Source organism: Brachypodium distachyon, chromosome 2, assembly GCF_000005505.3.
Source record: "Brachypodium distachyon strain Bd21 chromosome 2, Brachypodium_distachyon_v3.0, whole genome shotgun sequence".
NCBI lineage: Eukaryota > Viridiplantae > Streptophyta > Magnoliopsida > Poales > Poaceae > Brachypodium > Brachypodium distachyon.
The window spans coordinates 18,388,880-18,416,873 of record NC_016132.3 but is presented as its reverse complement, the minus strand read 5'-3'; the positions used below and the strand labels follow the sequence as shown (position 1 = coordinate 18,416,873).

Genomic DNA, 27,994 nt, shown 5'->3' with positions numbered 1-27,994 from the left:
AGAGAAATTCATGAATATGTTGCACAGTGAGACCTTGGGAAAATGTCAATCTGTGAGATCCAGTTCTGGTCATGAAGAACATTGCTAATGGTCACGCCCCTCTTCTTGGAGATCCCAAAAATTAAAGGAGCGATATCTTTAGGCTTCTGTCCATCCAACCAAGGAGCATGCCAAAATTTTGCCGTGCGACCATCATCGATAGTTATTTTTGTCGCGGCATAGAACAGGTCCATGTCCGCAACATCGCACGGGTTTCCCGTTCCAACCCAAACCCGATCTGAATCTTTCCATTTAAGCCAAGGCCAACGAAGGCGTAAGGCCCTTGAGGATTTTTCCAGGTCAAGGATCACAAGGCCCCCAAAAAACTTTGGCCTGCACACCATCTTCCAATTTACTTTACATTTGCTTCCAGACACTATCTGTCCCTAACCATAGGAAAGCTCTTCTAATTTTGTCTATGCTTGTGTTGACACCTTGGAGAAGAATCAGCGGGGTGAGATGATAAATTGCTTGAGAGGTGATGACCGACTTGACCAAAGTGGCACGGCCCGCCGCTGTGATATTTTTTCCTTGCCAAGTGACAAGTTTGCTTGCAATCTTATCCTCAAGATGCATGAAGTCAATCCTCCTGAGGCGACGGATGGAGAGCGGCAGGCTAAGATATCTCATCGGAAAGCTCGTACGCACAGTCGGGACCAAGACATCTCATCAGAAAGGTCGTACGCACAGCGGGGAAACTATTAAGGACAACCTGGAGATCAATACCGCCGCATCTAATGGGAGCCACATATACTGTTACCATGCGTAGAAAGCCAACATGATACTCATGACTGGATCGACGCTGTCTCCAACTGTCCATGCTCACATATACTGTTACCATGCGTATGGATCTTGAACCATGCGTCCTAGGGAGGATGTTCGGTGGTGCTAACATGTACGTATGGCCGTGATTGAATCTATTCGATAGACGCCACTAGGTCACTAGTCGATAGATTAGTTAAGAGCCACAGAATAATTAATTGCACGTGATGCACGTGTGGGGAAGAAAAACGAAAGGTACCCGATAGTGAAGTCACGTCTGGGTGAAGCTAACAGACACGGACAAATAGGCCGTTGTAACCATGGTCCGCACATGTATTTCTCCCTACGTGAAAAATATATAATTCAAATACTCCGTATGAAAGAATCTGGTATTCTTACCTCCTGCTCCCCCGACGTACGATATGGCCCTCCAATATTCTTGCCATCTTGTGGAAGATTTGGGCAGAATCGATCACGGCTCAGGCTCACGCCATTCTTGTATACATCATCGATTATCACATCCTCTGGGTAAAGTCACTGTCGGATTGTGGGGATCCTCACCGTCCCCTGTGATTGCTTCAAAAGTACAAAATATTTCATCCATACTAAGAAGTGCAATACGATATGAAGTCACATTCTAGCAGTGTTATTTATTAATTGGGCCAAGGAATTTCAGCTTGGTTAAATGAAGAAGATTTTTTTTTGCATAATAATCCTCCACTCCCTTCTTGCCAAAACCAGTCCCTACTTTCTAATCAAATATCCGTATACTACTCCCTCCATTTCACAAAGGTTGACGTATTTTGTTTCGTTAAGACAAGGTTTTGACCGATGAAAACTCTATTCATATGTGTTTTTTCATACATGAAATTTATATCAATGGATTCATCTTTAAAAGTACTTGCTAATGATCATGATTTCGTATCATATAATTTACATATTAATAAATTAATTTTTGCTCAAAAGTTTGTCTTAACGAAACAAAATACGCCAACCTTTGTGAAACGGAGAGAATAGTATTAACAGAGCTTGCTTTTGGGGGAGCAGTCAAAATTTCTTGTGTCCTTTCGATGTGTTCGGCTAAAAACCATGTCATCCTGTTTGTACATACTCTGCTTTTGCATCGAAGGAAAAGAAAATTCGCATGGATGGTGAACGACGTGGCCAATTGGTTTTCTCTAAACACTCGCGTAGAGGTAGAGTCGACTCGCCGCCTTGAATTTTACTCGCGTCTCCACCGGCTGCTAACCGAGAGACAGTTGTCCCGGGAGAAGCCTGCTCCCCTCCCTCGTGCACCACGCAGGTCGGTCGCCGCACTCTTTTTCCCCCAGATTAGATTAGATGCTAAAACAACCTCGGCCGACACACTTGCTTTATAAAACACACTACTACACAGCAACTTCTAGCCGGAGATCACACCTCCTGCTGTAGCGTGGGTCCCGGCCGGCGGCTGGGTGGCATAGTTGGCGGATTACGCTACGGCGGATCTGGTCGCGGCGGGGAATAATTCGCGTGAGCCGTGGGCGAAGAAAAGAAAGGTGGAAGGGGGGACCCCCCTCCTCCGGGACGGAAAGAGACAGCGAGCCCCAGCGACCCGGCGGCATGCATCCCGCGTCGCAAAGCGCACGTACGTGCCCGCGTCCCCGTGGTCGCTGTCCGCATTACCGCCGCCGCCTGGGGCCCGTCCGCCCGTGTCCGTGCCCACCGCGGAAGAGACGTGGAGCTTACGACGTGCCCGGCCGGCGCCGCGCGCCTTTAACCTTTTCATTTCTCATCCTTGCCCAGCCCTCGGAGTCAGTGAGACGTCTCCGTATGCAAAGAGGCGTACTGCTAGTGCTGCAGCGTCCCAACTGTAGCCGGCCGGCCAGCAAAGTCCTCTCGTCTCGTCTCTCCACGCGGTTTGGTGCCGTGCAAGGAGTGGCCCGCCCGGCTTTGCCGATGGATCGATCGACCTGCCCCGTTCGGGTGGTTTGTCTGTTTTCTGATGATATACGTACGCGAGATTCGGGAGGCGCCGTGGCGGGGTCCGGCAACGCTCGTGGATCGCATGACCCTCGCAGATTCGCCGGATCGTCTTCGCGGCCGCTGCTACTACTACTCTTTTCGGGTCGTTGCCAGGGCGTCTGCGTTCCAGATTCCCGTTCCACGAGTCAGCGACAGCGTGTGCCTGTGCGCGCGTTGGGTTAATTAATCTGCTTTTAATCCATCCCGGTCGTTAGCCGTACGCGTCGTGTCTAGCTGAGATCACTCCGGAAGGAAGAAGACCATGGATTACACATGTCACGGAGTGGTAGTAGTCGTGCTCCTGAATCCTGATCCCCCCGGCTTCTTTTGTCTCCTTGTGACTTTCGTTGACCGTACTCCGTGTAGCAGTAGTAGGTGAAATCCGTGTCATCGTGTGGACGCTGCCCAAAATATCAGTATATTGAATTACTTATCAGATGGGCGAGCTGAGCTACGGCCAACTGCCGGAGGGAGACTGTGACAACGGCGTCGTGTGCTGCGCCTGTGGGGACGCACGATGGAAATCGATCGTGAGTGAGGTGGATTCTGGATGTGTCCGCCCTCCTCGGTGACGCGAGAGCGCCTTGTGGACGCGCGCGGCTGCCATCCCATCCCATGACGTTTCAGATTTCGGCGGATACGCACGGCACCTCGATCGGTGATGGATGGTGGTTTGGTTTGTTCGGTGCGGTTCTTTTTCCGGTTCTTGCCTGGTGGGTGCTCGAAAGTGCGGAGCTTTTGCGTCTGTTATAGGAAAGGCCTTGTGTTCCGGAGTACCGTCCCTGATCTTTATCGATTTCTCTCCTGCCATGCTTATGCACAAAAGCTACCGTTACCATGGTAAATCAGCGTGATGAGTTCGCATGCAGAAAGTGGCTCTGCTTGCAATGCTACCTGTATGCAAATATCTACAAGACGAACATACTAGAAGACTATACAAGGATCATTGTATTTCAGCGGGGAGCAATTGGTTCTCTCGCCTGACTACACACTAGGATTAACACGAAGTGGTGCTCCATTTCCATTCCATGCAATCTCATCACTGGCCTTAGCGGTGCGTGTGTCGAGTAGTGTGATTCCAGTACTGCAATCCAAAAGGTGATGTACTCAATCAAGTAGTACTGTATCTCGCTAGAGCGCGTAGCTGATATCCGGAATCCAGGTGCTGCCGGCGACATTGCAGTGGCCTCATCGGCTGCGTGATTCCTCCTCGCGCTGCATGGTCATGGAAGCTGATGAAAACCGCAAGATGTAATATTTGTACCTAATGGTCACATCACCTCAAATTCGGTGGCCAACAAGGAATTAAAATGCATGGATAATTCGGTAAGCGATTGCAGGTTTTTGTGAGATTTGGTAAGACATGCATGTGGATCTGAAAGAAGTACATTTTTTTAGAGGATCTGAAATAAGTACATGGATCCGAAATAAGTACTCTCGCCAACGATGTCTTAGCCCGGCCCGTGCCAGCAGCACCCTGATCAAACCCCACGGCCCAACTATGGCAAATTGGGCTCGCACAACCTGAAACACCATACATAGCACAAGCTGTCTATTCTAAAAAAAAAAAGCACAAAATGCCTCACATAGAGAGAGTTGTTTTAAAAAAAAAGATGCCTCACATAACAGAGTGGCACAAGAAAAATGCTCGCATATCCAGTGCTTACGGAGAGCGAGCCCAATCCGATCCCGTCATCTTGAATTGTCGCATGGACTGTTTGTCACGTCACTTCAACGATAATAGGTAGTTTCAGTTTACAACTCCATAATGGATCACAGACGAAGCAAACTTCTCAAACTTGATCAAGAGCATATATGATGAGGGCACGGATCCTCAACTGTAACAACATCAAGATATGCGCGAGGGAGGAGAGGAAGTCAGACGCATCAAAAGTGAAGATGAAGGATACAAGTTAGAAAAATGACTTGTGTGCAAGGGGCAGCCAACGACGAGAATGATATGCTCAGGATGCACCACAAGTCGTGTCCGACACGTCTAAGGAGCGCCCGGATTTGTGAGTCCATATTTGAGTCTGAGTCGAATTCTAGTTTGAGTTTGAGTTGGAGTCTGTATTGAGTTTTGGCTACTTCTCGTCTATATAAACAAGGAGTACGCCTAGGTTTAGGGGAGACCACGTTTTAGCTTATTTAGAACCTTTTGTTGAATCATTCATCTGAAAGTATATAATTCCTCTTTGTTTCGATCAGGAATTTTACCTACACCATATTCGCTTCGATAGGGTGTTTTATATACTGAAAGTTTGAGCGTAATCTGTCGTTCCGCTGGGAATTGAAAGATTGCGAAACCGCTTGTGGTCGGCGGACTACTGCGCAAGTGTGTGGTGTTGCGAATTTCCATTGGGTTTCAAGTTCGTCGTGCGGCGACGGGTGAACAGCCGGAAGATTTGTAGAATCATACAAGTTATCCTCGTTGCTCTCTGAGAAGATCGGGCCACCCCTTATCATCTTGGTATCAGAGCGCTACGAAAAAAAAGGCAAGAGGAGATTTGTGGGTGCACGTGTAGCCAAGAAATTCAGATCCAACTTCACGGCACGTCCCGACAAGTCCCGACAAGTTCCAGCAAGTTTCCCCGGCAAGTTCCGGCAAGTTTCCCCTGCAAGTTCTGAATTCTGGGAAGTTTCTGGCTTCACAAGGACAACAAGGAAAGGAATAAAAGGAAAAAGAGACATTGGTTTCCAATCAGATTGCACATACGGGTGTACTCAGCTTATTTGGACTCTTAGCGTACAGGAATTTGTCCTGTTTGTTCGGGGTGATATGCGAGGTGTGCTTCATTACATTCGGAGGATGCTTTATGTCTCAATCAGATTGGTGGCGCCGACAACGGAAGTGGCGTCGAGGGCAGGCCAAGCTAGCCGAGAGGGAGGACGTGGTGTGGCAGACCGGCGAGGTTTGAAGATGGAGTGTGGCGATGTTGCTGATCTGACTCCACCCGCTGGAAAAGACCTTTCAGCGTTGAGGACAACGCTTTTTGAAGAAGGGGGAGGATAATGAGGGTACGGATCTTTAAGCGCTGATATCCGACATCAAGATATGCGCGAGGAAGGAGAGGGAGGCAGACGCACCAAAAGTGAAGATGAAGGATACAAGTTAGAAGAATGTCTTGTGTGCAAGGGGCAGCCAATGACAAGGATGATATGCTCAGGATGCACCACAAGTCGTGTACGAATATGAGGCGCACCAGGACAGCTTACGACGAGTCCGACACATCTAAGGAGCGCCCAAATCTGCGAGTCCATGTTTGAGTCTGAGTCGAATTCTAGTTCTAGTTTGAGTCTGAGTCGAATTCTAGTTTGAGTTTGAGTCGGAGTCTGTATTGAGTTTTGGCTACTCCTCGCCACATTTTAGCTTATTCAGAACCTTTTGTTGAATTGCTCCAAGCATTCATCTGAAAGTATATAATTCCTCTTTGTTTCGATCAGGAATTCTACCTACACCATATTCGTTTCGATGGGGTGTTTTATATACTGAAAGTTCGAGCGTAATCTGTCGTTCCGCTAGGAATTGGAAGATTGTGAAACCGCTTGTGATCGGCAGACTACTGCGCAAGTGTGTGGTGTTGCGAATTTCCATTGGGTTGCAAGTTCATTGTGCGGAGACGGGTGAACAGCCGGAAGATTTGTAGAATCATACAAGTTATCCTCGTTACTCTCCGAGAAGATCGAACCATCCTTATCAATATAAGGTAACACAATGTGTTGCATCAGCTACCACCAAAAACATAAAAAATAACAAAGGTCTCGTTTGTCACTAGTGTATTTTTTTAGTGATTAGTGTATTGATATATGAGGGGATTGGGTATTCACCCAATACTAAAAAAAAACCTTTCATTTCAAAACACTAGTGTTTTTTAAAATACTAGTGTGAGAAGTGTTTTTAATTGATAAAAAATGAAATATTTTATGAGAGAAAACTGGGATAGTCCCCTCTATTCCTTCCCCTGCATGACGCGCCAAATGTCTGTGCCTGAAACCCCAACAGCAGGGATGCTCGGCACCCCTGTTTGTTCGGCGTTGGCACAGGTAACCCGGCGACGGCCTGAACAATGAACTCAGAAAGCACACAAAAAATAGAATGGACAAACCGTGGCTTTATAGTGGTGGATATGTCCTCGATATTGTTCATTCCGGATGTCGATATTATCACCCAAACAAGAAAGCAATGTAGGAGTCTAATGAAACTTTGAAATTAACCAACTGAAGAATATCAATCACTGAGATGTATTTACAATGCGATGCTCAGCCCATAAACGAACTTAGTGCATATGGAACCGAAACATTATGGCAAGCATCAAGGAAAACAAGTCAATTTCTACACTGCATGACTTAAGGAACTGACTACAAGCTGCTGATTAAGCTGGAACAAAACTAAACAACATTTTTTTAAAGCATTTTATGGGACCATGGAGCTCAAACAGCAGCGGCTGGAGCAACGGTTTTGGCTAGGCTTTCCCCATGGGCTGGACGGAAAACGCTTTCTGAGACGGGATCTGCGGATGCAGGAGCCTTTTCTAGAGAATCTTCATAAGCTGCATCATGCACACCGAGAGCAGCACGACCGGAGGGGTCAAGGTGTTTGGACCAGGCGGCATCCCATTCAACAGCTTTAGCAGTGCTGCATGCCACACTCGGGCCTCCTGGTACAGTTGACCTAGCAGCATTCTGCATAATTGACAGGTTCGTCAAATCGAGAGCATGCTGACTTTTTTTTATGCAAATGAAACATCTGAGAATATCATGATAAGAGTAAATAGCTTCCAGACCTTGGGATAGAATTTCTCGAATACTGTCCTATAATAGTAAGCTTCTTTTGTTGTGGGTGTGTTTTCAGGGTAAACAAAGCTAGCATTCATCATCATGGAATCCGACACCTGAACAATGAACAGAAAAACTGAGTTCTGAAGAGGGGATAAAAGTGGTAAAAACATTGCAAGTTGAATTAATATACTGTGAAGTTATGAATAGTTTGACAAAGAAAAGATGGTGTACATGTTCACTAGCATGGTCCTTCAATCCATCAATCCAACTGTACCCAACACCATCGCTGAATTGTTCCTTTTGCCTGTAAAGAATATGCTGCTCGCAGAAAATAAATCGTCAAGTCTGTGCAAATAACAGAGTAAATAGAACACAACAAAAGTTAACTTCTCCAACCTTAGGTAAATAGGGCTTCTCATCATCATCAAATGCATTGCGTAGAACCCATTTCTCAATCCGGCCAAGGTCACGTCTTATCTATTATTATTTTCAAAATGATAATTATAAGTCATAATGCAGGTAAGAATAAACGAAACATAGATAGATTGAAATTACATGCACTACAATGTTATAACAAATTACATACCATCTTATATTCGGGATCAATATCCATTGCTACATTGATGAAGTTTTTGTCAAGGAAAGGAACACGAGCCTCAAGACCCCAGGCAGAAGTTGATTTGTTCGCTCTCAGACAATCATATAAATGGAGAGCTTTTATCTAAAGGTCAGGCGAAACAACTCCCATAAGTTCATCAGCTAGCCATGCTGTGCACATGCACCATCTGAACAACTTAGCATATACTCCCTCCGTTCCATAATTCTTGTCGAAATATTACATGTATCTAGATGCTTTTTAGGAATAGATACATCCATTTTTTTGGCAAATTTGAGACAAGAATTATGGAACAAAGGTAGTATATAAATCAAAAAGAGCAATCGCAATTTAACGGTACTAACACTGATCTTTAATTACCTTCCGGCATGTTTCCTCGTGGAATTCCTTCTTGTTTGGTGCCTTATGAAAGTAAAGGTAACCACCAAATATTTCATCTGAACCTTCTCCTGAAAGAACCATCTTCACACCCAACGATTTGATTTTACGAGACATTAAGAACATTGGGGTACTTGCTCTTATTGTCGTTACATCATATGTCTCAATATGGTAAATAACTTCTTCCAGTGCATCAATGCCCTCCTGGTATTTTATTGATAGCAACGAATAAGAACTTCAAAATGTCTCTTCTTACATGCAAAGGAAAAAAACCCGATAATGAACCTGCACTGTGAAGTGTAATTCGTGGTGCACTGTGCCAAGGTAGTCAGCAACTTCCTTAGCAGCTTTAAGATCAGGAGAACCCTACAAAAATGCAAAGCAGAATGATACTGTCTGTCATCTGTTGATACTCCATAGAAAGTTTCCTCTTTTCTGCTAAGAATACTCATAACAGCAAGAGAACAACTAGATTTAAAAAAAGACCTGACATGATACACCAGCACACAATATTAAGAAATGTACCTTCAAACCAATGCAAAAGGTATGGAGTTGGTTTCCCCACTGCCTGGCAACTTTTGTTTCTGCCAAGTGCCGTGAAACAACAGAAGCCACCAATGAAGAATCAAGTCCACCAGACAAGAGAACACCAAATGGCACATCAGTCATCAGCCTCTTAATAACAGCCTGCAGCATTTGTAAGTTATATAAGAAAATATAGTAGATGGTATAGGTAAAACACTGAAGTTAAGAAATTGTATTTACACTCCCATTTAGTTACACATACAATCAGCATGGTTTAGAACGACACGTCATGTATGTAAGATCTTAATATAGAAATGGACACACTGAAACATCACTGTGGTTGCAGGGTGCTGCAATAACCTATTACTCATGAAATACCAAGCGGGATATTTCGAACAAACATTGCCTAACCAGAGGCATCAATACATCATATCAGCATCAAATCATATCTGGACCATTTTAAGTTTTTAACCCACTATCCAGTCTATGGAAGGATAAACCATACATAATATTTCTAAAATCAATAAATCATACTCCCTCCGTCCAACAAAGGATGTCTCAACTTTGATTAAATTTGAATGCATCTATACACTGAATCATGTCTAGATACATTCAAATTTTGACAAACTTGAGACATCTTTGGTTGGACGGAGGGAGTACATGTAGTTTCTGGGGTGGAGTATACACATACAACTTTTGGTTAAAAAAATATGACAATCTGCCACCTGTGCCAAAAACATGCATATGTTGCTTGCTTTTCCACAGGTCACAAACTTTTCATATTTGTAAACCAAAATATACACGCATATACTTCACACCACAGGCTGCAATTATGTTTTTTACTTTACAAAACGATATCGTCCTCCAAAAATCAGACAGGAGCTCTAGATATGATAGCCCAAAAATGGTTTGAGGGGGCAACTGAGACAGGGGAGAGGGGAGTGGGCTTATTGATAAACCTACATCAACAAATCAAATATACTTTATCCATGGTACGAAAATGTAACAGAGAGGAAATGGAAAGGCACAACCTTCTCAAAACTCTCTCGGATGAGAAGAGGATTGTAAGGAGTTGAGGGAATGCTTTCTGAGAACCATGGTGGGTTGTACCACCTCCTTAGGTCACCTAGAACGGATGTTAGAAAACAGATTAGCAGGCAAAACAAAAGGATACTTGCAGCATAAATAGTACTAGCTCAAACCATTATTGCCTTCAGGGTTTAAAAATTTACATTTCTGGTATCATGCAGAATGAAATTGCCAATTTGTCACAAATGTAAAAAGAAAAGTAAACCTGTTTTGCTCGAGTACAAGTGGCCAGGGGGGAAGGATATGAAGCGTTCGCAATCATCGCTCAATGCCTTCATCTCTGAAGAAAACCAAACTGACCCTGAAAACCAATAAATATACAAATTAATCCTTAGTAGAAACCAATTAAATCGATAAGATTGTGACAACTGTGATAGGTGCTGACACTACACTGTGCAGTTGTTCCAGATTCCAAGGAATTTTTTTACTTGTGTATATCAAAATGAGCACTTCTTTTGTTGTTGGGCAACAGCATTGCCTAGAGACAGGTTTCCAAATATTAGATTCAGCAAGATCAGCCTGGTGGACTGGTCAGTATTAAACAAAAGAAGAGATAGGCAACAGGGGGAGCCGGCATTAAGCCAGTTGACTTTGCATGCAATTTAAACTTTGCGTTTGCTGTATTTGCACATACAGTCAACCGTGTTTTTTGACAATACGAAGAACTCAGCATCTTTGCATAACTATCCATATACTGAATTAGCTGTTAACTTGGCAATTCTTGTGTATATCCCGGATGGCAATCTACATATTCCCTGTCACACATTCAAACTGCAAGATATCGCAACCTAGATAACACTTCTACATTCGAGTTATCAAAGTCCAGATGATGAGATACAAATCCAATATTTTATATTATTTTTACGAATACCACTACAAATTGTTTTGTGGGATTTATGGCTATGATAGATATAGGATTTTTTGCTCTTTTCTGCAAATTAGTTGGTCTTATTCCATTCTACTGTAATCAAATAGGCATTTGTTTGATCTTAATCTGAACTTAAATGAACATAGACACAACCAGTTTTTCTCCACCCGTAGGTAACCAAATTGAACAACTTGATACATGGAACAACCACTAAAACAGTGGTATAAACAAGCAAACCCTGCCAAGGGTCCAGATCAGGAAAAAAAAATTATGACCTAACCTTCCTTGTTTTGTTCAAAAGGACAAATAGCTAAAAGAACCGGTTCTTTACATACCATCAAGACCCCAGCCCATGTATAAAGGACAGATGCCAATTGCATCACGAGCAGCGATAAAGCTTTTATCACGCGTGTCGAGAAGCACAAAAGAGAACATGCCATCCAACATGTCAACAAATTCTTCCCCATATTCCTCATACTGTGAAAAAAAATACATGCAGATGTTAACAAATGTGTGTAGTGGAAGGTGATGTTTAGATGAAGATATCAAAAAGTGTTGGCAAAAGCTACACGAGATGACACCAACAGAATTTGCAAAATGGACATATAGTAGATGACTTACTAAGTGAGCAATAACTTCACAATCACTACCAGTTTGGAACTGGTGAGATTTCAGATTAGCTTTCAGTTCTTCATGGTTATAGATCTCTCCGTTCACCTGAAATGTCAACCAAAAGGTAACAAAAACTATCAAAAAGAACAAACCATTGATTAAAGTCGTGCCAAAAGATGCGATGAGCAGAGCCCAATGACAACACATATAAATCCCATGGCAAAATCATACAGAGACATAAGAATTGCCAAAAGAAGAACAGTAAGACATATCATATGTTATAGGTTGAAAAATGAGCCACTATGAGCACAACAATACTCCCTCCTTTTCACAAAGGTTGGCGTATTTGGTTTCGTTAAGACAAGCCGTTGACCAATAATTACTATACTAATATGTAAGTTATATGATACCATGATCATTAGCAAGAACTTTTAAAGACGAATCCGTTGATATTAATTTCATGTATGAGAAAAACATATCAATAGAGTTTTAATGGTCAAAGCCTTGTCTTAACGAAATAAAATACGCCAACCTTTGTGAAATGGAGGGAGTATGTATGAAAACAGTGAAATTTCATTATAAATCCAGATACATACAGTGACAACAACTGATTTGTCCTCATTGTACAATGGCTGGTCTCCAGATGTGGGATCAACAATAGCCAACCGCTGGTGTGCAAGGTAGCAATCCTGATATGTGTGTATGCCACTCCAATCAGGGCCTCTGTGCCGTAACCTACAATTTTTTTTGGCAAAATTCAATTCAGTGGTACATAAGCAATTCATATAATGTGCCGTACTGCCATATCTTGCCCAAAAAAATTAACTAGCAAATGGCGCACATAAATTTTAGTCACTACAGTACAGAACATCTGCATCTGGATCTAATTCCAAATTTAATGTAACACTACTTTATTTAAATCGCTCTAATCTAAAGATGGAAAAGGCGAACAGGATGACGTAGCAAATTATGCCTTGCCAACATTTGAAATCATACTCTCCGAGCATAACCGTAAAAGATTTTTTTTTACACACAGAAGTGAAATTTTCCACAGCTTGTGTGTAAACTGCCTTTTACCATAATTCTTAACATCCCAAACATCGTTCTGGCGTATTGTCACACGCCAAGGACAACATGCACATTCACAGGCATTAACTTCCCATGCCTTGACAGATTGAGTCAAATTACAGCACACCATACCAATACAAAAATCCATGCTTGTCACCACAAACGCAAGATCCAATAAAATGGACGCATCACTACAGAAACTACATTTTAAGCAATTTGAAGTAAATAGTTTGAAATTTTATCAGCATGCAAGAGGAACATCTCCTCAGATTAAAAAAACTGCCGATACTTTCCAAATGAACACTTCAATAAAACTGTCCATACTTTCCAAATGAACACTTCAATGTTCTGTACTTCGCCAAATCTACGCCGACATACTGTACATTATACTCAATTTCCAAAATCCTCAAGAATAGCTTCACACTGTAGGTAAAATAACTAAGAGTAGTTAACATAAAGCGAGCTCGACATCATCAGAGTTGTCCCACATGTACATGTCGGCAGGACGACGATTCCCAACCACACAAATGCACCACCAAATTTCTAGCAATTCAGGGACAAACGGAAACAGTAGGGGATGAGACGGCCGGGCGTATTACCGGCGGGAGAGCTCGATGATGCGGGAACGCTTGGCGAGGGAGACGTCAGCGACGCCGAGGACAGCGAGGATACCGCACATGGTGGCGACCGGCGGCTGGGCTACTGCTGCCACCACCAAGGGCGGAGGACCCGGTAGGACAAGGTAGGGCGGCCGCCCTACCTTGATTTTTGCCTCGGTTACGAATTGGGGAAGATGAAGGAGCTGAAATGGGGAGCCAAAGGGCGGGATCAGTTCGTGGGGTGATGGGAGGAGAAACGGTCGGGAGCGAGAGAATCGAAGGGGAGATAGATACCGGCGGTGGAGGCGCTCGCGCGAGGAGGAATACTCGCGACGGAGCGAGGGGGTTGGGGCTCTCGGCAGCGGGATGGGGAGGAAGGGTGGCGGCGCTCGCTCGAGGGCGACGGGGTTGGGGTATAGATGCCATCGGGCTGTGCTTTTTTCAAAAGATCGAAAGCCCAGCGAGCTAGGCCCGAGTGTGCCAGGCCCGAACTAATCGGGCCGGGCCGGCCCGCCTGCGCTTCGTCCTCAGACCGTTTATATTTTTTTCTCGGGATTAAAACATTAGTTCATTAACCTTCTTAATTCTGGCCCAACCCACCATTTTTTTTCTTTTAGCCCATCCCTTCTTGTTTGTTCCATCTCAACCTTTTTTTTCCATTTTTTTCTCTAATCTGGCCCACCCAACTTTTTTTTCCATTTTTTCACTGATCTGGCCCATGTGTTGTGGCGGGCTTCGGTGGGCCCACGGGGCTTAACGTGCCCGGGCTTGGTGAGATTTTGAATTTGGCATTTTCATTGAGGAGAGTATTCATGCCTTAGATGCCAAAAAATAGAATTCATTTTTCTCGAAGACCTCCAAAAGTGGAAACATAACTCAAAAGAAAATGACAACAAAGTCCAAAGATTTTAAACGGTGACAAAAGTGGTTACAGAAAGGGCGATTCGGGTATGCAGACAACACATACACGTGATGGACCATCGATATAGAAGGTGACAGCCTCATGTGCCACGTTTTGTCGAGTCCGGCTCTTTCGGCCCTATTTCTAGGAATTAATTTTGACCAATCAACCTTTTTTGCTCACAAAGTTGTATCACACACGCAATCCAGCATCCTAATTAAGGTTCATATGCAGGTTACCATTTTTTTTTACGGAAACAACACAACCCGTTATTTAGTGCCAAGAGGATTGATACGAGATTGACCCCGAGAATATGTAAAGAAACACAGTAAAAATAATAAAAAAAAAGGTAGGAAGAAAAAGGGCATGAGCATATTTACCAAAAACCGTAGATATATTGTGTACTAAAATGTCCTCGCTTTTTACTTGACGACATTTCTTTAGCAACTTACAAATCTTATGTAAATTTAATGAAAAATATCCATGCATGCTAGATCCACTTGATATCTTCGAAGCACTTAATAAGGCCCAAATGAAAACACTACAATGATCGACAACTATTGTGAAAATCGAGTCTCCGATCACCAAATATCTTGAAACGGAGTAAATAGCGACGGACGTACTAAACACAACTAGGGAAACGTGCAGCCGATGCAACAAAAAAGGAATCACATTCTTCCTGGCAATAGCAATCACATTCATCTTTTTCGAAGACCTTCAAAGTGGAAACTGAAATCATAACAACGACAAAAGATGTTAAGGAAATAGCAATGTTGGCGGTTAAAGAAAGAGCGATGCGGGTATGCCGGCCACATATACGCGTGATGGATGGTCGATATAGACGATAACCTCATGTGCCACGTTTGTCGAGGCCGGCTCTTTCGGCCCTATTTCTAGGAATTATTTTTTACCAACCAACCGTTTTTGCTCACAAAGTTGTATCACACACGCCATCCAGCAACCAAATTAAGATTCATACACAGGTTACCATTTTTTACGGAGCAACACAACCCGTTATTTATTGCCAAGAGGATCGATACGAGATTGACCCCAATAATACATAAAGAAACACAAGGAAAATAATAAAAAAAGGCAGGAGGAAAAAGGGCACAAGCAGATTTACCAAATTTCGAAGATATATTGTGTGCTAAACTGTCCTCACTTTTTACTTTTTACTTGACGACATTTCTTTAGCAACTTACAAATCTTATGGAAAATTAATGAAAGTTATCCATGCATGCTAGATCCGCTTGATATCTTCGAAGCACTTAATAAGGCCCCAATGAAAACACTACAATGATCGACACCTATTGTGAAAATCGAGTCTCCGATCACCAAATATCTTGAAACAGAGTGAATAGCGATGGACGTACTAAACACAAATAGGGAAACGTGGAGCCGATGCAACAAAACAAGAATCACATTAGCAATCACATTCATTTTTTCCAAAGACCTTCAAAAGTGGAAACTGAAATCATAACAACGAAAAAAGCTGTTAAGGAAATATCAATGTTGGTGGTTAAAGTAAGAGCAATGCGGGTATGCCGGCCACATATACGCGTGACGGACTGTCGATACAGACGGTAACCTCATGTGCCACGTTTTGTCGAGGCCCGCTTGTTCGGCGCTATTTGCAGGTATTAACTTTAGACTAAATAATCACGCGTTTTTTGCGCACATTGTCGTATCACACACGCCACCCCAACCTAATTAAATTTCACACACAGGTTACCAACTTTTTTTACCTATCTTGTATACAGTACCAAATTGTTCTCAAATCTTACTCGATGACATTTCTTTCGCAACACACACATATCTTATGAAAACTTTATGAGAAATATTCATGCATGCTAGATCCACTTAATACCTCCAAAGCACTTAATTAACGCCGCAGTGAGAACTCTACCATGATTGACAAGCCTTTTGAAAATCGAGTCTGCGATGGGACGATCTGTTTTAGCAGATGCAGGGGCTGTGGTTCCCGTTGACCTAAGAAATTCACCGACGACACTTACCGGCTCCGAGACGGCGACGAGCATTTCTTTTCTGCCGGTCTATTTTGCCTCGGAACAACTCGACTGGAGTTAATTTTTGCCCGTAGCGATCACCACCCCCTGAACACTATTCGCCAGCGGCTTCGGATTTTGCTCGAGGGGACGAGAACTCTCCCATCGAATATCCAACGGCTGGAAAGATTGGGAAACCGCAGAGTAGCCGCGCGCGGGTTTGGCGGCGGCCGGGCGCCCCTGCATGCGCCGCGCCTCGCGGTCACGGCAGACGCGAGCCAACGAAGCCATCCCACGCCGGGCCGGGTCGACGCAGCGGCAGGCACCAACCCAAAGTTACACGCGACACAGGAGTACTACATAGCAGAGGGGCACCCGTCCCCTGCCTGCCTTTGCCTTTGCCTTGCCTTGCCTTTCTTTTCCTCTCGCTCTCCGCCTCGCCTTCCCCCTCTCCTCCTCGACTCGAGCCGCTTCTTCCACCCACCTCCCCCTCCTCCTTCTCACTCGCCCCTCTCCTCCGAGACGAGCGCAGCGCGGGGTGGGCCGGAATGCCTGCGCAGAAGCGCCCGCTCCCGCCGTCCGCTGGCGGCGACCAGGACGGCAACCACGTCGAGGAGGAAGCTCACGGCGCCGCTGTTTCTGGCACCGAGGCCGGCGGCGGCGGAGGCGGAGGCGGAGCGCGCTCCCCGAAGGTGGTGGCCGCCAACGGAGCCGGCCCCGCGGAGCTGGCCAAGGAGCGCCGCGACGGTGGTGAGCTCTTCCACGACGTCCCTCCCGACGCCGACGCAGCCTCTCCTCTCTTTTCCTTCGCGCGATGCGTACGCGTGCGCTACGCATCGCGTTCGCTGTTCCTGCGTTGGGGTCGCTAACCGGCTTGCGTGTCTGATGGGCTTGGCAGATTCCGATGCGGCGGAGGAGGCGCTGCAGCAGGTGGAAGGCGGCGTCGGCGGCGGGGTCGACGACGAAGAACGCGACGACGACGACAGCGAGTCGTCGGAGAGCGAAGGCGACATGGACGAGTAAGTGGACCCGTGAACGACTCTCCTCCCTCCTCCACCCCTTACCATCTCCTTCTCCTCCGCCTCCTCTGCCCTCCGTTGTGATTTGCCGTCTTCGTCGCGCCGCGTCCCCGTACTACGGCAGCTTCGGTTTTCTCGGGGTGGTACCGAGGTCCGGAGGCCACCGTCGGGAGGAGTCTGGCCTGGCCGGCGGCCGCTTCGTCTTACCTCGACGACTCGAACTCTCCTGCAGCCTCTGAGGCAAGGGATCTTCGTGGCGTCGTGCCCCGTATGCTGGCTTGGGTTTTGTCGTGGCGGCGGCGGCGGCGGGCCCCCTCGAGTCCTTCTTGTTAGGCGGTGGGAGCCGGCGGCACAGGTGCTGGCCGCTTCGTTCGTGCCGCGCCGGCGCCAGCCCTCCCGTCACCGCCGAGGCACGGGATGGGATCTTCTGTAGCATGCATGCTTCCGTCATACGGCTCCCCGGAGGCGCAGTGCTCGTGACGGCAAATGCCTGCGGCGTCGTCCAGGATGGATCGCCGCACGCTGAAGCTGTTACGCTGGAACCGCCAGCCACATCTGAATTGGCAGTTCTATTCGTCGTGGCTCATCTGTTCACTGTTTTTCTTCCTCCTGATTCTTGTGCAGCCACGGCCAACACTTCCGTCCTGGCTCGTCGCTGCTAGCCTGACCTGCTGGATCGCAATAATCTTACTATGCTTATGCTTACTCGCCCGTGTGAGCTCCCTGGCCAGGCCAGCATGGCCGCCCTACAACCTGTTCATCATGTTGAATGGTTCTGTGGAGACGCCATGCTCTAGTGGCAAACATCATTCAAGCTCATCCATCCCATATAAGATCTCCCAGTGGGTTATCAGTTTCGTAGCAGGTGTCACCTTCTTCTGTACTGGGACCTCTTCTTCGTGTTCCCTGTAGTGCATTGGAAGAGACTGCGAATTTCTTGGTCATGAATTGTGCTGTCGTGCTCTGAATATCTGCTCTCTGGTTCTACTGTTGCTATCCTGACCTCCATGATTGCGATAGTTCTTACCCTGTTTAGGTGTCTTAACTCAGTTTAGTGCACATGAATTTCTTATTCTTGTGATAGCTTATGATTATGCCTTCCATCAGCTGTCTTCAAGAATCTTTCCTCAGTGCTGAAACTCACAGCTGTGTTTATGAATATGTCCTCGCAACTGAAATTCAGGAATCGAACATTGTAGATCAGAGTTCTTTTGTGTCTTTTTTCTTTTTTTGCGAGAGCTTCTCTATTGTCTACATGTGTCACTGTAGTTAATACTAGCTTCTAGTTGCAACTCTCCTCATCGTGTTACTGTTGGGGGTCAGTGCATTTTCGTAGTAGGAAAACAATTTGTTCATTACATAAACTCTGTTGTCAGATTTCGGCACACATACCTTGTTACATTTGATACAGATAATTACATAGGTGCAGTCTTCGTAGACCTCCTATTGTGTATCTTTTGGACTTCTTTGGTACTGCTTAGAACCGTCAGCTGGTTAATTGAATCCAATCGGCTCTGCTTCCACTTGTCAAATTTGAGTTTCCAATGTTCAATTACTGCTCAGGTGCCAATAGTTCCATTTTTCCTGCTGTTTCCTGTAATCCTATTATGGAATACATTCTCAGTTATTGTTCTCAGTAATTGATGTGCCTATGGATACTGGAATATTTGATTTTGGTGTTGAAGCCTGAAACTGGTAGATAAACAATATTGTTTTCTCATGCAGGTTTATAGTAGTGAAACTAATGGACATACGGAAGGAAGTGCAGTGCCCTATATGCTTAGGTAAGGATATGCCTTTCCATTGCCAACTCGCTTCCAGGTTCATAGATGTGAATTCTTTTTTGCTTTGCGCAATTTCTGTCATGGTAGTGTTACTTGTAATTACAATTGGATGATGTTATTCTATAGATCTCAGGTTTTTACTACTCCCTCCGTCTGGAAATAAGTGACTTGGATTTGTATAAGAATCTATACAAATCCAAGTCACTTATTTCCGGACAGATGGAGTACTATTCACTAAAAATGTTGAAACTAGCAAATTCAAGGTCCACATGTTTCTATTATGCAAGTATGCATACTCGTACTGTTCTCAGATTAATAAGGTGTCTAGGGAATATGTGCCTCGTTTTCGTTTAAAAAAGTCACACAGCAAAGCTTATGATCCTCACACACAGAAGTTTGTACAAGTGCAACTAGCTTTGCACATATTAGAAGCTAGGTTGAATAAGCTTTTAGTATGTGAAACTAAGTAGCATTGTCGTGCAAACTGTCATATCTTACAATTTTCTTGTCTTATGGTCCTATGTTGCAGGCATTATCCGGAAAACAAGAACTGTTATGGAGTGTTTGCACCGGTTTTGTAGGGATTGCATAGATAAGTCAATGCGGCTTGGGTATGACTCTTGTTTTATTTGTCTTAATTGTCTTCTCTCATTGTCGTATTTTTAAAAATGGTGGAGTTCCAACCTGGTTGGGGTTTGAAAAATCCAACAACATAGTACTTTATTTCAATGACAATATAAGTGATGCAGTGCTTTTTGCAGAAATAATGAATGCCCAGCATGCCGCACTCATTGCAAGAGCAGACGTTCCTTGAGGGATGATCCTAATTTTGATGCTTTAATTTTGGCTTTATATCCAGATATTGACAAGTATGAGGAAGAGGTGATGCATAAGTACTCCAGTTGTTACACTTAGTTCATGTAACTCTTTTTTACTAGTTTTTTTGTAGTACCTATGCTAGTGACTCTAATTAGCCTTGACATTGACAGGAACTCGCTTTTGGTGAAGAGGAGAAGACTCGCAACAAAAAGGTGGGTTTATTTGGATGCCAAGCATTGATGCATTTACGCATGGAGATAAATTATTTGCCCTGGCCATTTCTTATTTGGGTTCTTTTTGTTATTGACATTTGTTTCATTCCTCATGGAAGATTCAAGAATCCATTGCCGAAACGTTTCGACGACAAACGGAAGCACTTGTGAAGAAGCGTTCCACTGCAAAAGCAATTGCTTCTTCAAGAAAGACTCGGGGGAATCTGCGGGCAAAGAGGAGAGGACGAACTAGTTCACCTGATATTGTCACATCTGATATTGATGACGAGGATAAAGAAGAAAATGGCAATGATGGCAGCAAAGAGTCGTCTTCTGTCGATGATCGTTCTCCAGATGTAAAGGTAAAAAGAGCTCGGAGGTGGCCTGTGCCACGCCCATCCCCTTCGAAGACTATTGGCAGTATCGATGGTACCTATGAGGGTAACGATGATCTGGGAGGTGTCAGAGATATCTTGACTACTTCTCCACTAAGGGGAGAGATGCCTGCCTGGGGCAAAAATGGCACCCGCAGTCAAACTAGTAGACATGGCAATTCTGGCGGTTCCAGTGGAAGAATGGTAAAGAGTGGGCGTGTTGCCAAGATGGTGGACCATCTCCGTAATGCCGATGAATCTGATAGTAAGGTAAAAACAGACCATGGGATGCAAATAGTTTAATTTTTTTTGTTCCTCTCCAAAGAAACTACAGTTACTGTTTCCTACTTATGCTTTGGGGATTTCATAATACTCCCTCCATTCTGGATAGTATATCAGTTTCCTTTGTCAAACATTTTCTAACTTTAGCTAGCCAAGTTTATAGATAAAATATTAACATCTAAAGCTACCATGAAATATGTTTCATAGTGTATTTATTTGGTATATTGTAGATGTTGATATTTATATCAATAAACAAGTCAAACTTTAAAAAGTTACTTAGGACAAAACTAACATGCACTCTTTTAGGGAATAGAGGGAGAGTACTATAAACAGACTAAAAGCAACGGGGAATAGCCTCTGATGGCATTTTTGCCTTTCTGGTTTTTTGCACATCTGATGCATCCATCCCTCTGTTCAGCTTGTTGTACGTGTTCCTCTGTGTTTTTTAGTGTCGCATAGGCAATACACACATCAACACAAGCACATACATGCTACTCTCCGCTAAGTTAAATCTTGTACAAGAAATCCATGACTTGTATCTATTAGATCTGCTGATCTTTTTGTGTCTCTTTTGTGCAGTTGTATCTTGTTCTAAGTCCACTTGATGGACAAAATATGCCTAAATTGGAGAAGCCCTATCTCAGTTGTCATTCTACATTCTCTGTTAGCCATCTATGCCAGGTGATCACTTGTCACTTGCTTCTACATGCTTTCTTTTTTTAATGCAGTTTCTGTTGACATGGATCCAAATTATTAAGCAAAGAGTACGCTTCTGCATATTTTCAGTTTGTTGCTCTTCAGTTGTCACGGCAAGCCAAAGAAGTTGAGATATACATTAGGAAGAACCCCGGAAACAAATGCTTTGCAATGAAAGACACCGATGCAGCCGAGGAAAAGCTGGATCTGTTCAATGGCTTAGAAAGATTGAAGGAAGAGGAATCACTTGCAGAACTATACCCTGCGTTTGCCTCTCGTCAGGGGGACCTGGTAATTCTCTCTCTAAATGGCTGTCTAACTGCTTGTTTCACTAATGCTGCTTTCTGATGATCTGTATCCTTTTCCTAACACCCCCAGGAACTGATGTACGCTCTGAGAACTCAAGGCTAGATCAAATCTGTGGCACCAGCTCCCTCCTGCAGTACTTGACGAATCACCGCTTGATACCATGGCCTGCAGGGATGTACATGCGGTGAAAAGCCTGTACATAGGTCATTCAATATAGCAAAAATGGGGACAAAGTTAGCGTTTCTTGATGATCGTGTCTTATTTATTTGACTTAATTGTGTTATCTTGTGAAGTATACCTGGTTCTTCGTTGGTTTAAAACCATAAAATTGACTGGTTAAACTGAGTAGAAGTGTAAAACTGGCTAATCAAAGGTACCTGGTTCCATCCTTCGATGTAATTGATGCTGCCGCGCATGCAGCGTGATTCTTGCGTGATGTCTGTCTAATATTAAACCCTGAGCTGATTTTAACCCGGCAGCTCTGTTGCTGCGGATGCTGTAACTGCTACCGTTTACTCCAGTCTCCTGTTTAAAGCGCAGCGGAAGGCGAAGACCATGGCAGAGTCAGGGGTTTCTGGCTTTCTGCACGCGCCAGAGGCCCGTTGGAGACGAGTCGAAGCCGGCGACGGTGCGGAAGTGGTGTCTGGAGACTGGATGACTGTTGAGAAGAATAAATGACCGGTGAAAGAAAAAAACAGATGATCCAACGGTTTCATCGACAGCAATTTTACTTTCTCTTTGTTTGCGAGGAAATTTTACATTTTAGAACAGAACGGCATGAGTCTTTACGCAGTCTTTCCATTTTCCCTTCCGCGTTCAACCAGATCGTGTTAAGTTGTTACTGTGACGATTTCAAAAACCAGAAGAAGCTAGCTCGTGTTAATTACGGGTGACGACTGCACGGGCCTGCAGACGGCCGTTGAAAAATCAGCAACGGACGTCGTCCGGTTCTGCCTCTCTGCCAGTTTGACCATCTCTTCTCGAGTCACTCATGGGCACTGCGTCAGCTTGGCGGAGTGGAAGAGCGAAGAACCGTGTAGACGCTGGTCCGGTCGTTGTTTTGACCCTCCGCCAAGTTGACTGGGGCTGTGACGCTGTGTTGCAGCTGCATGCTGGAGCGAGGGATCCCACCAGACACTAGCCTCTGCCGGACACGCGTTTCGTCAACCCGGGACGCGCAGGTTCTCCAACCGCTAGGCTTGAACGAGGAGGGCCCAGTCTCCGCGCCGCGGTTAAACGGCTGGCACCAGCTGACTCCTAGGCCGAGCTAGTTATGGTTCGTCCATTCAGGGAGATGCTTCTGGCGGCCTAGCCTGGCCACCTAGGGAGGAAACGACCAATGGAATCTCTCAGGGGAGAGAATTGGATTGGAAAAGGGAAATGCCGGATGGAATATCGTCGGAGCTCCGATGTCGCCGTGTGTCTGTTTTGGACTTTTGGTACCAGTGAGAAGCTGCATGTACTCCACGGTTACCGAAGAGGTTGCATGAAAATTCATGCAGTGTAAACGTGACGCGCTCTGTTTCTTTCTTTCTAAAATACCACTTGGCATTCATTTTCATATTCACATGCAATTAATTGCATGAGATATTCAGTTTTTCCCTAATTTCTACTACTTGGTACAACATTCCTTCATCCAATAGGATGTTACCATTAACATTATTTGCATAGGAAAAATAAGAGCATAATGATTAATTAGCCTTTGGAAGTCTAAATGTATACTCCCTCAGTTCCTTAAAAAATGTCAAATTAGCTTTTATTGAGACAAAGTTTTGACTACAAATTAATGTGATGAAGTGTGGTTTATATGACATGAAACCACAAGTAGTATGAAGTATTTTTGATAACGAATCTAGCGATACTAATTTCATGTCATATAAACCACGCATTGACATAGTAATCTGTGGTCAAAATCTTGCCTTAAGCTAATATGCCATCTTTTAAGGAATGGAGGGTTAAGAGCTAATATGACATCTTTTAAGGAATGGAGGGTTAAGATAGATACGTACTAACCACATTAAATATGCATATTGATACACCCCTCTCAATGTGTTTTACTTAAGCATCTTTTAATGCATTGTCTATTAATTAATGTTGTATCTAAAGTATTCCCTCCATCCACAAATAAGTTTTAAGATTTGTCCAAAAAAAATATACTTCTCACTTTTCAAAGCACTTTAGACTAAGAAAAAAATATTTCTCTCTTGTTACACTTTCTTCATGCACTTAGCTCATTGGAGGTGGAAGAATTAAAAATGAGAGAGATGGTGGTTGGCACTTGGCACATTACCAAGCACATACAGCTGTAGTTATTTAACAAATTTGTCGGAATGGCGTATTTTTTTGACCGACCCTTTGACCAAGGGTTACTGTATCAACCTGTGACTTATCTGATACAAATCATGACCATAAACAAGTACTTTTGAATACAAATACAATGATATCAATTTTATTTAACAAAAAATATATTCCCTCCATTTCACAAAGAATGGTACGCACGCATTTCAAGATTTTGCTTTGACCAATAATTAGACTAATAATTTGAGACTTATGTGTTACAAAAATTATATCATTGGATTCGTATTTCCAAAACCTTTCCAACGATATAAAATTTGTAACATATAATCTACATACAATTGATCTAATCGTTGGTCAAAGTTCGACCTCGAAAAGCGTGGACGCCATTCTTTATGAAATGGAGAGAGTATATTAGTAGATTAACTTTTGGATCGGAGAAAGTACTGGAGCAGTTAGTATACAAAATTTGAGACACTTATTATGGATAGGAGGGAGTACTCATGTTTATAGCTAATTATTAGACATGCTGAATGTTAGACTAGTTATAAGCTATATAGACCACACTGACAACATGTTTATAGCCAGCAGTTGGTTGTACCTTGCTCTTAGAAACTCCGTTTGTGCTCGCGACATTGCATTCATTCCTCGATTGTGCATGATCGAAGCTGCCTAGCTTATTGCATAGGAGCATCGCAAGAACGAGACTGGGGAAGAGGTTTTCGATCCGAAAACGCTGCAAACAGCCCTGCAAAAATGAATGGAACAGACGCTGGTTGTACACTTGTACTGTAGTCACTGAAACCACAGGTTGCATTGCATTTACAAACAAATTCGAGCTCCAGAGCTCCACGGTCCGTACTGAAAGACTGAAACCGTTCGTTCCGGCGCAAGGTGCTGCGCGGACGGCGCAGCCGCCGGCTGGCCGAGAGATCTATGCTGCCGCTGGTGCGCGCCGTCGGCCGCGCTCCTCTCCGCCGCCTCCTGCTCTCCTCGCCGCGATGCTCCCCTTACACCGTCAGCGGCGGAGGTGTCGCGCCCCTTCTCCTGATGCTCTCCGCTCGCCCCTTCCGCGTCGGAGAGGGCTCCACGGCCTCGAGGGCGGCAGCGGGCGGAGACTCCTGGCGGGGCATGGGCTCCCGCGCGGTTAGTGTGGACGACGAGGCGCCCCCCAGCTCCAGCTCCGGCGGCGGCGGCGGCTACGACTTGTCCTCGCCTTACCTCTCCGTCCGCATTCGCTGCCGCAAGGAGGATGCTGTCAGTACCCGGCCCTTCCATTCCATGCTTTTACCTATTGCAATGTTGCTCTTTTTAATGTGAGCAGTTTCTAGCCTCTACAAGTGTTTCCCCTGACAAAAAAAAAAAACGGCATCCAGGAACTGCTCTCCGAGTCTCTCCTGTGCTTTGGTGCTAGCTCCGTCACCGTGGATGACGTTGAAGACGCTGCAAATCTTGAAGAAGTGAGTTTCTTCCTCCGTGCATTGTTTAATTCAGTCATGGTCTGGCCAATTCGGGCTGAAGAAAATTTGGGCTTATTGTTCATTCCTTGAAAGTTATAGACACAATCATTTGCTGTGCAGATCTCCATAACCTCCACATTTGCATACGGGGAAAACGTGGGATCGAGCGTTTCAAATGCTGCAAGCTCAGCTGGTCTGGATTACACCCCAGTGTATGAAACCTCTGTAGGAAAACAGTGCGATTGGGTGGCAGTTGTGCAGGTTACGACTTGGGATCTCTATCACTCTATGCTCTACGATTTTCATATACATGATCTGTGAAGTCCATTGTTGTACTCATTTGCTCTCGAATTCTCATACCAGCTGCAAATCTCACTTCGCTGCTGTACTGCATTCACAGATACAGTGATTTTGCTTGGCAGATACTTGAAAAGATTACTGTTATGTCTGCAGGAAACGTACGAGTCTACTCAAGTTATCGATGACCTTTGGATTATTCCTAAATGGAGAACCCCCCCTGTATGTCTGCATTGTGCAAATATCATGCTGTTTCCTTTTAATGTCTTCACAGAATGATCTTTTACTGATGTTACGTTTGACTCAGCATCTACTTAAGTACTTCAACTGAGAATTACTTCATGCATCATGTTCATCTTTTTCCACAATGACAGGATCCACATGCCACAAATATAATTATCAATCCAGGTTTGGCTTTTGGAACTGGGGAGCATCCCACAACTAAGTTGTGCCTTTTATTTCTAAGGGAAGTTATTAAGGGGGGTGAACATGTCTTGGACTATGGAACAGGCACTGGGGTATTGGGTATTGCGGCTCTGAAGGTATGTCTTGGTGCTCTTATTGTTCACTACAACAATTTTCACGAAAAGACAGCAGTAATACCCATGCGCTCATTGTTGGCTTACGAATGCAGATGGGTGCTGCTCTATCCACAGGGATAGACATAGACCCTCAAGCTGTAACATCCGCTTGTGAGAACATGTTGCTGAATGGTTTGGATTCCAACAAAATGCTAGTGTATTTGGTACCGACTGATGCTGAGCCTTCATCCTTCTCAAGTAGCATTGACAAATCAGAAGAGAACAAACCCACCTATAACCCTGAGTTGAAGTCCTCAAGAGGGACATATGACATTGTTGCAGCAAATATACTCCTGAATCCCTTGCTAGAGCTGGTCGAGGACATAGTTGGTTATGCAAAAATTGGTGGAACGATTGCTGTTTCAGGGATATTGAGTGAGCAGGTAAAGGAATAGATTATTTCAAAATTTAAAATGTCATATACCGTTTTTGTTTTCTTAATTGTGATGCTTCTGTACCCCCTGAGTTATGTGTCATCTAATACAGGTTGCAAAGGTTGAAAAAGCTTACTCCAGGTACTTGGACAACATATTAGTATCTGAAATGGATGGATGGGCCTGTCTTCAGGGAATTAGGAGAATGTAGAATTGTGATTTTCTTTTTCTCCAATTGTAAAGGCAGATTGACCATACTTTTTTCGTGACTATTAAGAGAAATTCTTGACCTCGGTAAAGTTTTTCGAGAACATGTCTTCAGAAAAGTAAAAATCCTAGTTTAACTGCTCTGCTCATTTTGGTAGGATTATTTGAATATTGTAGAACTACACTGCACAGTATTCTAATGCATGTTTCACAATGCCTTTGTGAGGTGTGACTCACAACTGTTTCACACCTCTTCCCGGGCTGTAACACATGTAGTTCAGTCTATATATGTTGGGCCTAGATATATGCATATTATACGATTTATTGATTTTTAGTCTTTGAATGAAAGGCACTTCAGTTTGTAGGTATGAAATTGCTGGTGCATTGTTCGTTTGGTCTCATCAAACATCCTATTATTCTGCATGCTCACGCGTTGTGTAGTGTTAATTGATTTATAAAGTTTGTTCTACTTTTCTTGCACAATTTAATTATGAGTGATTTGTAAAGTTTGTTCTACTTTTCTTACTCAACTACACATATAGACATTTTGTAGAGTTTGCTCTACTTTTCTTACTCAATACATATATAGACAGCTAGGTAGCAGTAGCACAACAAATTAGTGGAATCCTCATCTCAACTGGACTCCAGAGAAAGCCTCATCCTCGGCATATAACGAACTCATCGTCCTTCTGAATTCTGATCAGCAGGATAATATGCTCTTACAGTTTCTTAAGCCAGCAAATAGTTTTGCGCAAAAAAAAAAGCCAGCAAATAGTTCGTCTCGACAATACTTGTGTTTTTCTTCCAACTTGGCTAGGAACGAATTGAATTCGTGGTGGGGACGAGCTTGTCATTTTCATCTTCCTCTTGATCCATCCATGATAGCGTCAGCCACAATCTCCTCCTGCTCCGAGGACAGTGGCAGTGGGATGCACAAGCTCATTGCGCGTCCGGCCGTATCATCGGCCATCAGTGCTGGCCTTCGGCTTCTGCAAAACCAACTACTGGGTATTGGGCTATTGGCCATCCCTCCTCAGCT

General features: G+C 44.2%; 3 protein-coding genes across 4 annotated transcripts; 2 read left to right on the top strand and 1 right to left on the bottom strand.

The window, feature by feature from the left end:
• Window positions 1-6,991: 6,991 nt before the first annotated feature.
• LOC100830419 (asparagine synthetase [glutamine-hydrolyzing] 2) lies at window positions 6,992-13,778 on the bottom strand. Of its 2 annotated transcripts, XM_014899265.2 has the most exons (15): window positions 13,634-13,778; window positions 13,340-13,542; window positions 12,269-12,407; window positions 11,682-11,777; window positions 11,396-11,537; window positions 10,398-10,493; window positions 10,135-10,229; window positions 9,104-9,265; window positions 8,864-8,944; window positions 8,561-8,782; window positions 8,171-8,305; window positions 7,981-8,061; window positions 7,816-7,902; window positions 7,590-7,697; window positions 6,992-7,488 (listed from the first exon to the last, which is right to left on the bottom strand). In XM_014899265.2, exons 1-15 carry the CDS (start codon window positions 13,763-13,765, stop codon window positions 7,237-7,239), a joined length of 2,031 nt encoding a protein of 676 aa, XP_014754751.2. In that variant the 5' UTR covers window positions 13,766-13,778; the 3' UTR covers window positions 6,992-7,236. The 2 variants fall into 2 exon arrangements, with proteins under 2 accessions (XP_014754751.2, XP_003568184.1); XM_003568136.4 differs by having other exon boundaries at window positions 13,340-13,717.
• A 2,859-nt stretch (window positions 13,779-16,637) lies between these two features.
• LOC100846593 (putative E3 ubiquitin-protein ligase RING1a) lies at window positions 16,638-22,212 on the top strand. Its single transcript, XM_010232911.3, has 10 exons — window positions 16,638-16,996; window positions 17,145-17,265; window positions 18,991-19,049; window positions 19,579-19,660; window positions 19,811-19,931; window positions 20,039-20,080; window positions 20,200-20,724; window positions 21,316-21,417; window positions 21,523-21,723; window positions 21,811-22,212. Exons 1-10 carry the CDS (start codon window positions 16,795-16,797, stop codon window positions 21,841-21,843), a joined length of 1,488 nt encoding a protein of 495 aa, XP_010231213.1. The 5' UTR covers window positions 16,638-16,794; the 3' UTR covers window positions 21,844-22,212.
• Window positions 22,213-24,862: 2,650 nt separating this feature from the next.
• Window positions 24,863-27,096, top strand: LOC104582626 (ribosomal protein L11 methyltransferase). Its single transcript, XM_010232910.3, has 7 exons — window positions 24,863-25,293; window positions 25,413-25,496; window positions 25,617-25,757; window positions 25,950-26,015; window positions 26,168-26,335; window positions 26,428-26,757; window positions 26,861-27,096. The coding sequence occupies exons 1-7, from the start codon at window positions 24,973-24,975 to the stop codon at window positions 26,957-26,959; spliced, it is 1,209 nt and encodes a 402-aa protein (XP_010231212.1). The 5' UTR covers window positions 24,863-24,972; the 3' UTR covers window positions 26,960-27,096.
• Window positions 27,097-27,994: the final 898 nt, after the last annotated feature.

Bases quoted from the DNA above. Each gene is read 5' to 3' on its own strand.
- LOC100830419 (XM_014899265.2), bottom strand. From the start codon at position 13,765: ATGGCATCTATACCCCAACCCCGTCGCCCTCGAGCGAGCGCCGCCACC. The intron at 11,778-12,268 runs GTATGTATCTGG...TTGACATTTCAG, and splicing joins ACAAATCAGTTGTTGTCACT to GTGAACGGAGAGATCTATAA. The intron at 8,306-8,560 runs GTAATTAAAGAT...CCTGACCTTTAG, and splicing joins ACGAGGAAACATGCCGGAAG to ATAAAAGCTCTCCATTTATA.
- LOC100846593 (XM_010232911.3), top strand. From the start codon at position 16,795: ATGCCTGCGCAGAAGCGCCCGCTCCCGCCGTCCGCTGGCGGCGACCAG. The intron at 17,266-18,990 runs GTAAGTGGACCC...TTTCTCATGCAG, and splicing joins AGCGAAGGCGACATGGACGA to GTTTATAGTAGTGAAACTAA. The intron at 20,081-20,199 runs GTGGGTTTATTT...TCCTCATGGAAG, and splicing joins AGAAGACTCGCAACAAAAAG to ATTCAAGAATCCATTGCCGA.
- LOC104582626 (XM_010232910.3), top strand. From the start codon at position 24,973: ATGCTGCCGCTGGTGCGCGCCGTCGGCCGCGCTCCTCTCCGCCGCCTC. The intron at 25,294-25,412 runs GTCAGTACCCGG...AACGGCATCCAG, and splicing joins GCTGCCGCAAGGAGGATGCT to GAACTGCTCTCCGAGTCTCT. The intron at 26,758-26,860 runs GTAAAGGAATAG...CATCTAATACAG, and splicing joins CAGGGATATTGAGTGAGCAG to GTTGCAAAGGTTGAAAAAGC.